We start from the raw sequence: 13143 nt of genomic DNA on the forward strand, positions 1-13143 counted from the left end.
CAATTCTACTGGGCCCAGTTGCTTGTTGTACATTTGTGTATTCTTGGTATACTCTGTTTTAATAACTTTGCATATTAGATTGAGTTTAACAAGCAGCCAAGAACTTGCCTATCCAACTAACTGACGGATGTTCCTTTGGAACAGCTCTCTTGGTGGGCAATCTACTCATTCAGTGCCATTACTTCTCAAAGCACTTTCAGATTCTGCCTTTAGAACAGCCTTCTAGATACTTCTTTTGGAGGAAATATTTTCATTTAATTGCCATAGGTCAATTTTTTCTTTTCAGAGATGATTTGGTTTTATTCTTTCTACAGAAATAGTCAGATATTCAATGATCAAATTTGGTTAATAAGATTAAATGATTAGGAAGGGAGATATAACTTTCAGGAGTTAAAATGAGCTTGGAATAAAAAGTAATAGGACCTAATTTCTTACATGACTGAAGAAGTTGGCTCTAAGAGCCTCGCCCCATCTAAAGGTCAAAGGTATTTTGAGAAATGCAAGTATCATTTGAATAAATGCCCAGTCTCTAAAGGTGGCAACTTTGAAGGGCAGCATATTCATTTGGATGGACAGTGTTAAATAGTCTCCTTACTTTATCATCACTCACCTGTTCATTTATTTGTCAATTATTTGTGAGCACTTACTGAACACTGATTACATGGCAGGCTTGGTGTCAGATGTTAGGGATATAAAGATGAATAAAACCAAATCACAATCTTCAAGCAGCTTTCACCATATGTGGAGAAGTCAGTAGTGAGAGGGTGCAATGTGTGCACAATATTGGTAAGAAGAGGTGCTGGGAGCCCATGACGGGGCTCTTGCATGGTCTGTCTTGGGAGGGCCTGTCAGGGAGTACACCCAGGGGAAGATGAACTTTCATAGACCAGTAATGGCCAGGTGAAGGGCAATGTTTATTTCAAGCAAACAGAACCATAAACACAAAGACCAGGAAGCAGGCGGCAAGAAGGTGAGGTATATGATTGGGGCTGGGGGCAAGGGAATGCACACAGGGCCTGGAGGGTAAAATGTGCCTGGTGGCAAAAGGTGGGGATGTAGAGGGCTGAAGACTGCTGCGAGATGAGTTTCCAGGTATACACAGACAGAGGGGAGCAGACTGAAGATTCACCATTCGTTCAACAAATGTGTGCTAAACACCGATGTGCTAGGTGTTGGGGATCCACCTGTGAACCACAGACAATAGGGGCTACAGCCTGGTATACTGAGTCTCAACCAGGGGCACTATTTTGCCCTCCCCTCTCCCGCAGGGGATAGCTGACAATTTCTGGAGACACTTTTGGTTGTCATAACTATGGGTATGTAATGATATCTGGTGGGTAGAAGTCAAGGATGCTGTTCACCAGGCTGCAGTGCACAGGACAGCTCCTAGGACTAAGATTTCCCCAACTCAATACTGTAACAGTGAGAATGGTTGAGAAATCCTGGTCTCATGGGAAAAGAATAAAAAGCAAGAAACCAACAAGTAAATAATTGGAAATCGTGGTGACGTTTCTGAAGGAAACAAGATGCTGAAATAGAAAATAATGGGGCAGGGTGGGGTGGGCCAGCCATGAGCAGGAGAACACACTTCAGTCAGGTATCAAAAGATCTGTACCAGGAAATGACATTTAAGCTGAGAACAAAAGATGAGAGGGAACCTACCAGCGGGAGGAGCATCCCAAGTAGGAAGACTGGACAAAGGCTCTGAGGAGGGACTGAGCTTGGTTTAGGGCTTGAAGAGAGGAGGTGGCCTGAGAGGAGGCAGGGCCCAGGGAGCCTGGGGCCTATTCGCTCATGGTCAGAAGTTCAGATTTCATTCCAGAATAGTATTGGAAGATTTTTAGCAGAGGATTGACAAGGCCCATTTTATGTTTTAAGAAGATGGCCAGCCTGGCCAACATGGCAAAACCCTGTCTCTGCTAAAAATATGAAGATTAGCTCGGCGCGGTGGCTGACACCTGTAATCTCAGCACTTTGGGAGGCCGAGGCGGGTGGATCACTTGAGGTCAGGAGTTCGAGACCAGCCTGGCCAACATGGCGAAACCCTGTCTCTACTAAAAATACAAAAATTAGCAGAGCATGGAGGTGTGCACCTGTAATTCCAGCTACTCAGGAGGCTGAGACATGAGAATCGCTGGAACCTTGGAGGTGGAGGTTGCAGTGAGCCGAGATCACACCACTGCACTCCAGCCTGAGTGATGGAGTGAGACTCTGTCTCAAAAAAAAAAAAAAAGAAAGAAATGACTGAGTAAGAGTGAACATGGGGAAAGGGGAAATCAGATGAAGCTTACTAGGGAGATCAGGCAGGAGGGAACCCTGAAGCTGGAGAGACAGGCCTGGGCCTGGTTCAGTGTCTGCTTTGGAAGCTGAGTTTATAGACCTGCAGTTCCAGGAAGTTGTTCAAGCTTGGAGCTGTCAGCATAAAGACCACATTTAAAGCCACCCAAAATGGATGAAATCATTTTGTAGGAAGGAGCAGGGACTCAATATGTCATGCTAAGGTGCTCAGATTATATCATGAGATCAGTGCAGACTGATTGAAGCTCTCAAAGATCAGATAATCACCCGGGAAGAGCTCTCTGGTAAGTGGGGAACGTGGTTTGGAGGGCCAGGACAGAGGAGGCTGGACATGAGTTCCAGGAGGGGAGACAGAGAGAGAGAGAGAGAGAGAGAGAGAGAGAGAGAGACAATGGTGAGCTGTGGGAAGTGTAGGAGCAGGGGAATGTCTAGCCTGGAAGCCTGGAAGCCTGGTAAGCTGAGCTAGGGATCACTCCTTCTGGAAGGCAGATCCTGGGGAGAAACTTCTGTGGCCTGTGGTATGCCAGGAGGTTTGGACCTGTACGCTCCTGAGCCCACTTGCTCCCGCTGGGCTCCCTTTCTCCCCAGTTCACTGGAGGAGCCTGTCTCTCTGCTTGTGTCTCCATGGGGCACAGCCCCAGCGCCTCCCCTCTGCACACTGCCCCTGTCTCCGCAGGGGCCCATGCCTGCCGGCATGCTGATTGAGCGCTCCTCAGACTTCGGTAAGACCTGGCGAGTGTACCAGTACCTGGCTGCTGACTGCACCTCCACCTTCCCTCGGGTCCGCCAGGGCCGGCCTCAGAGCTGGCAGGATGTTCGGTGCCAGTCCCTGCCCCAGAGACCTAATGCGCGCCTAAATGGGGGGAAGGTAGGTAGAGGGAATCCTGAAAACCAGGCCTGGGGAGAAATCCCTGATGTCCCACTGTTCACACAGCCACATGGATTCTTGAGAAGGAATGGAAACATCCTTGCCAGCTCCCCTTGCTGACTTTCCTGAATTCCCCCCAGTAATGACCCCTGTGGCCACCCTCAAAACATTTGCTGCTTATCCTCTTTCTGAGGAGGGATATTTCAGAAAGACCTTGGGGCCACCGCATTACTCACCCCTGCTCTCTTACTCACCCCTGCCCTCTTCCACAGCCCCCTCCCCCGTGACTCATTGTCTCATCCCTCTAGTGGGAAGATGAAATCGACCCTACTTTGGTGTGAGGATTTTGGGATGGCTAGTTAGATACAAGAGCAAATTACACAAATTTCATTTCACCTTGGTAGGGTTTAACACAAAAATAAACATTTTCAGTTTAATCCCTCCATCTAACCCAGTCTTAGCCCTTGGAGGGAATTCTGGTATAACCCAGAGCCCGAATTCTCCTGAGCTTAAACCCTGAGCTAGAAATAAGAACCTGCCTGAAGAAACATTCAGAATGTTTCTCCCTAAGTCCTCCTGACATGATCAAATTCTTTGATAACTGCTTTTCCCCATCCCCTGGCAGAGGAGGCTATAGTTTCTCTTCTCCTTTCCCTGGCCGAGACACAAGTGAGCCCTCAGAGCTGCTCTCATGTGGACCAACGCTCAGAGTGGGGCCCTCTCTGCGGACCATGCATCTCTTCCTTTGGGTTTAGCAGTTCCTCCTTGGTTATACCCTTACCCAAATCTATGTTAACCACATTCTTCACACAGCAGATCAGAACGCAGGACTGTTTCCTAACTTGTGGAGGGCGGATGTGAAAACTCTTCCTGGGATATGTAGATGATGAATCGTTTTTTTTAAAAAAAGTAAATCAAAAGCATAGTTGAAATTGGGATTGTCCAGAGTGCTGTGGTCACCCACATTCATGCATCCTTGGATTTTAGATTTCTCACTCATCCTGAGTCATGAGAAAATTAGTATCTCCTAAACCCTCATATATAGATGATACATCTTACCATACTTTTTGACCCAGGGAACTCAGGAAATTCTTAGGATACTTATATTTTCAACTGGGGGGTAGGGTGTACACACACACACACACATACACACACACATTTATGGCCCAGTGATCATCTTGTTCCCCCAAAGCAGCTGACAAGCCTCATAACCATGGTCTGTCTCAGGTTCCAGGTAACAAGGACTTCAAATGTGAGGCATATAATGGAAAGGAAGGTTTCTTCTGAGCTCGAGGCACACTATTTGTCTCTTCTTAAGTGCTTCTCTTTCCCTTCTCTCTGTAGGTCCAACTTAACCTTATGGATTTAGCATCTGGGATTCCAGCAACTCAAAGTAAAAAAATTCAAGGTCAGTGTGGCCCCTCCTCTTGTCCATGGAACTATGAGTGGGAAAGGAAACAGAGTTGGAACCCAGGTCATGGGAATTTCCTGGTTTTTCATGTTTTTGTCAACGTGGTTGGGGATTTAATACTTGCCCTGTTTGCCCCATAGGGACATTGTCTGTGGGATGCTGTGGGATGGTTGAGGTCTGGAGAGGATGGCCCATGGTATCACATATGAAGGAGACTCTATGTGCCTCTAACTTCCTTTCTTTATTTTCCATTCTCCAACCCCTCCCTCCTTGCTGTTTGGTCCTCTCAGAGCTGGGGGAGATCACAAACTTGAGAGTCAACTTCACCAGGCTGGCCCCTGTGCCCCAAAGGGGCTACCACCCTCCCAGCGCCTACTATGCCGTGTCCCAGCTCCGTCTGCAGGGGAGCTGCTTCTGTCATGGCCATGCTGATCGCTGCGCCCCCAAGCCTGGGGCCTCTGCTGGCCCCTCCACCACCATGCAGGTGACAGCCTAGGGTGGGAAGGGGAGAGGAAGGGGGCAGGACCAGGGCAGACTACGGACATTCTTGGGGCTCCCATAAAGCAGGAAGGGCACTAAATCTAAAACTTGGGTACTTAATACTTCAGCAGCAACAACAAAAAATCTAAGTGGTTTTCGTTCCAAAAATCAGAATCGTTTAGTACTTCTTTAGACCTGCTTCCTAATTTGAGATGATTTTCATTTCATTTACATAAGTGTGGAAATTGGGAGGGAGTTTAAGGCAATGATTCTCAACCCTTGTTATGTATTATAACTTCACTGGGAGCTAAAAATGTTGCCCAGCCCTCTACCCTACGATATTCTAATTTTATGATTGATTTTTAAAGCTCCCAGGTGACTCGAATATACTGCCAGGTCTGACAGCCACTGGTTTAGGGATTTTAAAGTCTCATCTAGTGGTGAGATATGGGGGCAGGGTGAGAGACCAATGTTTAGTACAGATGCTAAGTCTACCCTAGACCAGGCAGATTGGCTTCAGCAGGGATGGGGGTTGAGAAGTTCCAGTTTAACAAGCCCTCCCCTCCCAGGGAATTTTGCTGTGAAACCAAACTTGAGAACCACAGGTATAGAAGAGAGAACCTTGAGCAAAGAAGCAGAGAGACCCAACATGGGAGTGTGACAGCTGTCCTAGTGATAGGGGGACAGGAGGAAATCATGTAAGATGGCCTGGGAGGGAAATAGAGGTGGCACAAGCCTCAGCTGGCATTCTTCTTTCCACTTCTGGGCCAACTTCTGCCCCAGGCTGCAGAGGTGTGCAGAGGGAGCCCAGTTCAGGGAGTGTGTCATCTGTCAGGGCCCATGAGACATACTACTAGAACCCCAGGCTGAGTGACACAGAGGGAATACAATATGCTATGAGATGACAGGGAGGGAGGGAGCCACCTAGCCCTGGTGGTCCTCAAATCTGGCTGTGCAGTGGAATCACCACTTTTAAAAGGTGCCACTGCCTGGGCCTCATCCTTGAGATTCAGACTGAATTGGGTCTGGACCTTGGCATTTTAAAAAATGCTCCCCAGGTGACACTGAGGCGCAGCCAGGGTTGAGATCTATGGAATTAGAGGGACCAGGGAGGCCTTATGAGAGAGGTGCCATTCTAGCCGAAGCCCAGCTGGCAGGATTTTGTGAATGAATACAGAGAGAAGAGAATTCTAGGTAGAAGCAAAACCATTGTTAAGGTCAAAAGGTAGAGAAAGTAGGGCTTGCATAGGGAGCAGCTAGAAGTTCAGCTTGCTGTGCTGTCAGCAGGGCATGGGAGCTGAGAATGCAACTAACATGATACAGGTCCTTGAATGCCAGGCTGAAGGTGTTGGGCTTAATTTGGAAGGCAATTAGCACACAATAGCTGTTCTATTTTTATACCTTAATGAGTCTAGTGACAGTTCATCACAACAGTTCCATTAGCCAAACAACTGTAGTCATAGATTGTTGGAATATAAATCTCCAGAGGGCCCCACCAGCTTCTAGATCCCACAGTTTGCCAAGGGTTTCTGAGCACCTTCCAAGCGCTGCCTCTGATTGGGTGTCACAGGGGTGTCCAAGTGCAACGAGTGAGCTTGCAAAAACCTCACTAGGGGAGCAGTGTGGGCACAAGCACGTGCACACACACACATGTGCTCATATGTGCGGAACAATGGCAGACAGTTTCACAGGAGCTGGGTGAAGTCTGCGGCATTCAGAGGAAGCATCCTGGAAGGGTTGGTGTCTGAGCCAGACCTGAGTGGTACACAGAGGGCAGGTCCATCCCTGGGGCCCTTCTTTGTTGATTACTCCTGATGGCTGATGGTCCCCCTCCCAGGTCCACGATGTCTGCGTCTGCCAGCACAACACTGCCGGTCCAAATTGTGAACGCTGTGCCCCCTTCTACAACAACCAGCCCTGGAGACCTGCAGAGGGCCGGGACACCCATGAATGCCAAAGTAGGAGCTTTGGATCACCCCTTCCCTGTAGGGTCTGGGTCAAGTGCTGGCCCCTCTAGGCCTCAGTGACCTCACCTGGGACACAGGGGGATCCAGTCTTTCTTATGTAAATCTAAACTGAATTGCACTGTTACAATTCAAGCTCTCCTGGCTCTGTGAGGATGGAGAGAGTATTTGGGTGACATCCTCCCACCATCCCCTGCCTTCTCCTCAGCCAGACCTGGAGGGACCATGACTTGGCTGATGCTTCTGATTCCATGTGACTTTCATGGTATCTCCAGAGCCTGCTTCTTCTGGCCTCTCCAGTTGCTTTACCCTGTTTAGGACATATCTGGTTTTCTGTTGTCATTTTTCCTAATTCAAATGGCTCCCTAGAATCAGGGACTTTGTTTACATAAATGAGGAAAGCAGAGATTCTCATCCCGGAGACAGGAAGTGACCCAAGAGGAGACCAATGTTGGCAGTGGGAGGGTTGGGGATAGAGCATTCAAAGGGCTCTTGCTTTGGCCCAACATGGCCACTGTTCTTGGGTTTATCCCAACAGTAGGAATCAGGAGAATCAGTTCTTATTCTCCTCTGCTTTCTTATTGGTCATGTAACCTTAAATAAATTATACAAACCTCCCTTGGGCTCAGTTTCCCCACTTCCCTGCCTTGATCATCTTGCAGAGTTGTTACAGATGCCAATGAGCTTTTGTGGAGCACACTCTGTAGACAGCAAAGGCGGGGGTCAGATGTCAGCCCTGGGACTCTCTTTTTCCAGGGTGCGACTGCAATGGGCACTCAGAGACATGTCACTTTGACCCTGCTGTGTTTGCCGCCAGCCAGGGGGCATATGGAGGTGTGTGTGACAATTGCCGGGACCACACGGAAGGCAAGAACTGTGAGCGGTGTCAGCTGCACTATTTCCGGAACCGGCGCCCGGGAGCTTCCATTCAGGAGATGTGTATCCGTGAGTAGAGGCTCTGGAGACCCAGAATGTCATTTGTCTGTTACTCCCCATCTGCTCTGGGTGCAATAGATCACATGTTTCTGGGTACACCAAGGCCCTCATGGGGCATGAAAACTTGACTGTGAGTCAGGATTTGTGGGAGATTATTTTAATTTAGCTGAGTATTACTAAGCAAGTCACTTAAGCTCTCTGGACCATCAAGCAGACAATCCATCAATAGATGGGCTTTATTTGGGGCATAGGAAAGAAAAAAGTAAACATAAGATACAGTTTCTGCCATCAGGGAACACACACACTGTTTGGTGATATAAACTATATACTTGTGAAGAAGAAGGATGAAAGCACCTTTTCCATATGTATATTATCGCCTTTACCATGTTGTAATGAGGTTTGTGATTTAATTTCCTGTTTCTCCTAACATTGAGAACTCCTCCATGGCAAGGATTATTTCTCACATCCTCTGGCCCTAGCACACTGACTGGAAAACCACTGATGCTCAGGGAGCGTTTGTGAATGTAATGGGAGACAACAGGCAGAGGCAGCTTAATATGTCCACAAGAGCCAGCGACTTCATATAGGAGAGGGCCTGGACTGAAGCAATCTGATTCGGGCAGGTTTAGTCAGAAAAGACTTTCTGGATGAAGGGGTCTTACATTTTGAAAGGTCTGAAAGAAGTCAGGGAATGGGGGTTGGGGAAAGCTGAGTCACTTTCTGTTGATGTTTGTTGCCGGGAAGAGTGAGACAGAACTGAGTTTGATCCCTGGTTCTTGCGTGAACTTTTAATGAGAACTTGAATCAGTTATTTGACATATCTGAGCTTCAGTTTCCTCCTCTGTACAATGAGAATAATAATCTCCAGGATTACCATGAAGATTCCATGAGGCAACATGTGAGAGTGCCCAGTTCAGTGGTTGGGAAGAGTAGTTGCTCAGTAAGTAATGACAACAAAACGCCTTCTATAGTACTTAGCATATGCCAATATGCTCCCCTTGCTTTATGTTTACCCATTTCTTTCTCTCTCTTTTTTTTTTTTTTTTTTTGAGATGAAGTTTCGCTCTTGTTGCCCAGGCTGGAGTGCAATGGCACAATCTCAGCTCACTGCAACCTCCACCTCCCAGGTTCAAGTGATTCTTCTGCCTCAGCCTCCTGGTAGCTGGGATTACAGGCATGCGCCCCTGTGCCTGGCTAATTTTGTATTTTTAGTAGAGACAGGGTTTCACCATGTTGGTCAGGTTGGTCTTGAACTCCTGACCTCAGGTGATCCACCCGCCTCGGCCTCCCAAAGTGCTGGGATTACAAGCATGAGCCACTGCGCCCGGCCATTCACTCATTTATTTCTCACAAGAAGCCTATGAAGGCTGTATCATTATTTTTATTTTACAGACAAGGAAATTGAGGCATGGAGGGATTAAGTAACTTGACTAAGGCTATGAAATTGAAAGCCAGTGGTGGAACAAGGATTTGAACCAGGCAGCTTGGCTCCTGGAATCTGCTCTGAACTCTACTTTTCTTTGTTCCTACTGCGGTGACTGCTGTTGTCTCTCAGCCTGCGAGTGTGATCCGGATGGGGCAGTGCCAGGGGCTCCCTGTGACCCAGTGACCGGGCAGTGTGTGTGCAAGGAGCATGTGCAGGGAGAGCGCTGTGACCTATGCAAGCCGGGCTTCACTGGACTCACCTACGCCAACCCGCAGGGCTGCCACCGTGAGTAGGGGGCGCGGCCCAGCACGACATGGGGCAGGCTGCATGGGGCCACCAGACCCATGGCTTGCCCTGCTCACTGTGCTCTCTTCAGAGGAAATCCCACTGCAGGGTAGACAGAGGGGGTGTGCCCAGGCCTGTGCCAGGAGTCCGGACTTCTTGGCCTCTTACCCAGCACCAGCTGCTGTGCTACTGGCTTCCAGCAGGTGGCAGCAGAGGTCCGAGTTGGAAGGTGGGACTGAGAGCCAGATGGAGGGTGGGCAGGCAGGCGGCTGAGCTGCCAGGTTGCTGGAACTGGTGGGACAGCGCAGGGGTACTGTGAGTCAGCCATGTCATCTGCAGGGAATGGCCTTGCCTAGTTCTTTTCCCAGGTGGGGCCCCTCCCTGGATGTGTGTCCTCTGGGGGTGAGTTTTTCATGAAGCGTCTGCCTGAGCTCAGCAGCTCTCCTCCTGCAGGCTGTGACTGCAACATCCTGGGGTCCCGGAGGGACGTGCTGTGTGACGAGGAGAGTGGGCGCTGCCTGTGTCTGCCCAACGTGGTGGGCCCCAAGTGTGACCAGTGCGCTCCCTACCACTGGAAGCTGGCCAGTGGCCAGGGCTGTGAACCGTGTGCCTGCGACCCACACAACTCCCTCAGCCCCCACTGCAACCAGGTACGAAGTGAGGGTGGCCTGGGGGCCCCTCAGTGGGAGAGGGGTCCTGAGCACCAGCCTTTCTGCTGCCCCTCCATGCTGCCTTTCTGGGCCTCTCCCCTGTCAGACCAGGCATCTTCTGTCCCCATTCTCCTTTGGGGAAGTCACCAGATGCTCCTCTTTCTGTGGCTCTTGGCCGTCAGTGATACCATATGCAGCACACCTTCTGAAAGGCCCATGCTGGGCCTTGACTTCAAGGCTCATCTCTGAGTGGGAGCCCTTGTTTTGTGGGCACAGCAGCTCTGGAGGTGGCCACGAGCCCTGGATTCTACCTGTGGACCAGAAATCTAGGACACGGTCCCTGACACCAGGGTAAGGCAGAGGCTATGAGGCAGGGTCCACTGACGCTGCTCTCTCCACACAGTTCACAGGGCAGTGCCCCTGTCGGGAAGGCTTTGGTGGCCTGACGTGCAGCGCTGCAGCCATCCGCCAGTGTCCGGACCGGACCTATGGAGACGCAGCTACAGGATGCCGAGGTGCGTGCTCAAGGCCTGGGGGATGCTGAGGCTGTGGGGTCCAAGCACGCGATTGGGCACGTGATGGGGGCGTGTAGGTCTGCAGCAGGGCAGAACGTCCCGTATTGATGCACGTGGTGTGGGCCTGGGCAGCCCTGTGAGTGCACACACTCTGGCCCATTGGTGTGGCCTCTAAGCCCCTGAGGCAGGCCTATGCCCTGCTGTCCCTGAGTCCCGGTGACATGCCAGTTGCTTTGCTCCCCACTTCCCTGAGAGAGAGCATTTCCCAGAAGCCATCTCCAAGGCAGCAGCAAGAATGGTAGGCTGTCTCTTCATTCTTCATAGATGGAGGAAGTGAGTCCTGAGGGCCGAAGGGTGTCATTTCCCAGGGAGTCAGTTTGATGTCACCATAGGAGCACAGGCCTTGGAGTGTACAGACAAGATTCTGGTCCCAGCTCTGCCCCTGCCTCACTGAGTGACTTTGAGGGAGCTGCTTCCCCTCTTTAGACTCGGTTTCCTCCTTTGAGAAAGAGGCGTGCTGTACTTAACCTCTCTGTCCCTCAGAGAGGGACATCTAGAAAAAGTGGGGAAACAAGAGTGCTAATCTTGAGAGTGGTGTGAAGATCAAATGAGTTAATGTGTGTGTGTGACTTTAAATGGTGCCTGGCACATGGTAGGTGCTAAGTAAGCATTTGCTTTCACTGCAGCTGTTACCATGGTTTTTATTCTGGCTGTGACTTCTGTTATTCTAAGTCATGTAGAAAGAGCCTCAGGTCAGACCTGCTCTTCAGGGCTCTCCCTGACAGCTGCTTCTGTCTCCCTGACCCCTGTCTCTGACTGTCATTTTTCTTGGCCCTAGCCTGTGACTGTGATTTCCGGGGAACAGAGGGCCCAGGCTGCGACAAGGCATCGGGCCGCTGCCTCTGCCGCGCTGGCTTGACTGGGCCCCGCTGTGACCAGTGCCAGCGAGGCTACTGCAACCGCTACCCGGTGTGTGTGGCCTGCCACCCTTGCTTCCAGACCTATGATGCGGACCTCCGGGAGCAGGGCCTGCGCCTTGGTAGCCTCCGCAATGCCACCGCCAGCCTGTGGTCAGGGCCAGGGCTGGAGGACCGTGGCCTGGCCTCCCGGATCCTAGATGCAAAGAGTAAGATTGAGCAGATCCGAGCAGTTCTCAGCAGCGCCGCAGTCACAGAGCAGGAGGTGGCTCAGGTGGCCAGTGCCATCCTCTCCCTCAGGTAATTCCCTTTCCCTGCCAAGCATTTGGAAGAATTATGCTCCGGGGTTCCTGTACGGGGCACACTGGTCCTTCCTTACATTTGTACAGCGCATTACAGTTTAAAGGCATTTTCACAGTGCTCTCTCTTTCAACCATTACAACAGTCCTGTGAGGTTGGTGTGGTTTTGCAGATGAGAAAACAGGCACAGATAGGTGAGGTGACAGAGCCACATGGCCCCCGAAGGGCAGAGCTGGGACTCAGAACACAGCCCAGGAGCCCAAGCCCAGCGTTCTTTTAAGTGCCCGATGCTGCCTGTGGGAGGGAGTCAGCTCTGGATTAGTCACCCTGGCAGAGGGCATCCGAGAGGCAGGGGCTCCAAAAATAACCCGCGTGTGGCTTTGGAATGGAAGTGGTCCCGCCTACACCCCCATCCCACCAGCAGAGGTGCCTTCTTAGTGAGATTCAGTTCTGGAAGCTTCTATAGTTAGTTGGCATTCCCTGAGCACTGGCTTTCTGATGGTGCACAGAGCCATCCAGGTGTGTGAGTGGCGGGGAGGGAAAAGGCAGCCTAAGAAGAATGAAAATGGAGGCTTCGTGACTCACGATGTGCTAGAGCCTCTGGCTGGGGGCTCCAGCAGAGGAAGTCAAGAAAATATTGGGAACCTTCCTTCCTTCCTCCCTTCCTTCCTTCCTCCTTTCCTTCCTTCCTTCCTTCCATTTCCTTCCTTCCTTCTTCCATTCCTTCCTTCCTTCCTCCTTCCTTCCTTCCATCCTTCCATCCCCCTTCCATCCCTCCCCCGTCTCCTCCTCCTTCCTTCCTTTCTTTCCTTTCCTTCCTTCCTTCCTCCTTCCTTTCCTTCCTTCCTCCTCCCTTCCTTCATTCCTTCATTATTCCTTTCCTTCCCTCCCTCCCCTCCTTCATTCCATTCATTCCTCTTCCTTTATCCATTCCATTCCATTCATTCTTCCCTTCCCTTTTTTCCTTCCTTCCTTTTCTTTCCTCCCTCCCCTCCCTCCCTCCTCTCTCTCCCATCCTCCTCCCCTCCCTCTCTCCTTCCCCGCCTCCCTCCCTCCCTCCCCTTTCCTTCCTTCCTTCCTTCCTTCCTTCCTT

The 13143-nt window shown here is 50.5% G+C and overlaps 1 protein-coding gene across 4 annotated transcripts in view; it reads left to right on the forward strand.

Annotated features, from left to right (window-relative positions):
- LAMB3 (laminin subunit beta 3) overlaps window positions 1-13143 on the forward strand; it is a 40007-nt gene that overhangs the window by 15164 nt on the left and 11700 nt on the right. For all 4 annotated transcript variants that reach the window (XM_031656077.1, XM_031656079.1, XM_031656075.1 and 1 more), the window contains 9 exons: window positions 2975-3166; window positions 4511-4574; window positions 4868-5061; window positions 6895-7015; window positions 7778-7966; window positions 9513-9668; window positions 10122-10318; window positions 10722-10833; window positions 11672-12050. In XM_031656077.1, coding sequence (XP_031511937.1) covers window positions 2975-3166; window positions 4511-4574; window positions 4868-5061; window positions 6895-7015; window positions 7778-7966; window positions 9513-9668; window positions 10122-10318; window positions 10722-10833; window positions 11672-12050 — 1604 coding nt within the window. The remainder of the gene's footprint in view (window positions 1-2974; window positions 3167-4510; window positions 4575-4867; window positions 5062-6894; window positions 7016-7777; window positions 7967-9512; window positions 9669-10121; window positions 10319-10721; window positions 10834-11671; window positions 12051-13143) is intronic.

This window comes from Papio anubis, chromosome 1 (genome assembly GCF_008728515.1).
Source record: "Papio anubis isolate 15944 chromosome 1, Panubis1.0, whole genome shotgun sequence".
Taxonomy (NCBI): domain Eukaryota; kingdom Metazoa; phylum Chordata; class Mammalia; order Primates; family Cercopithecidae; genus Papio; species Papio anubis.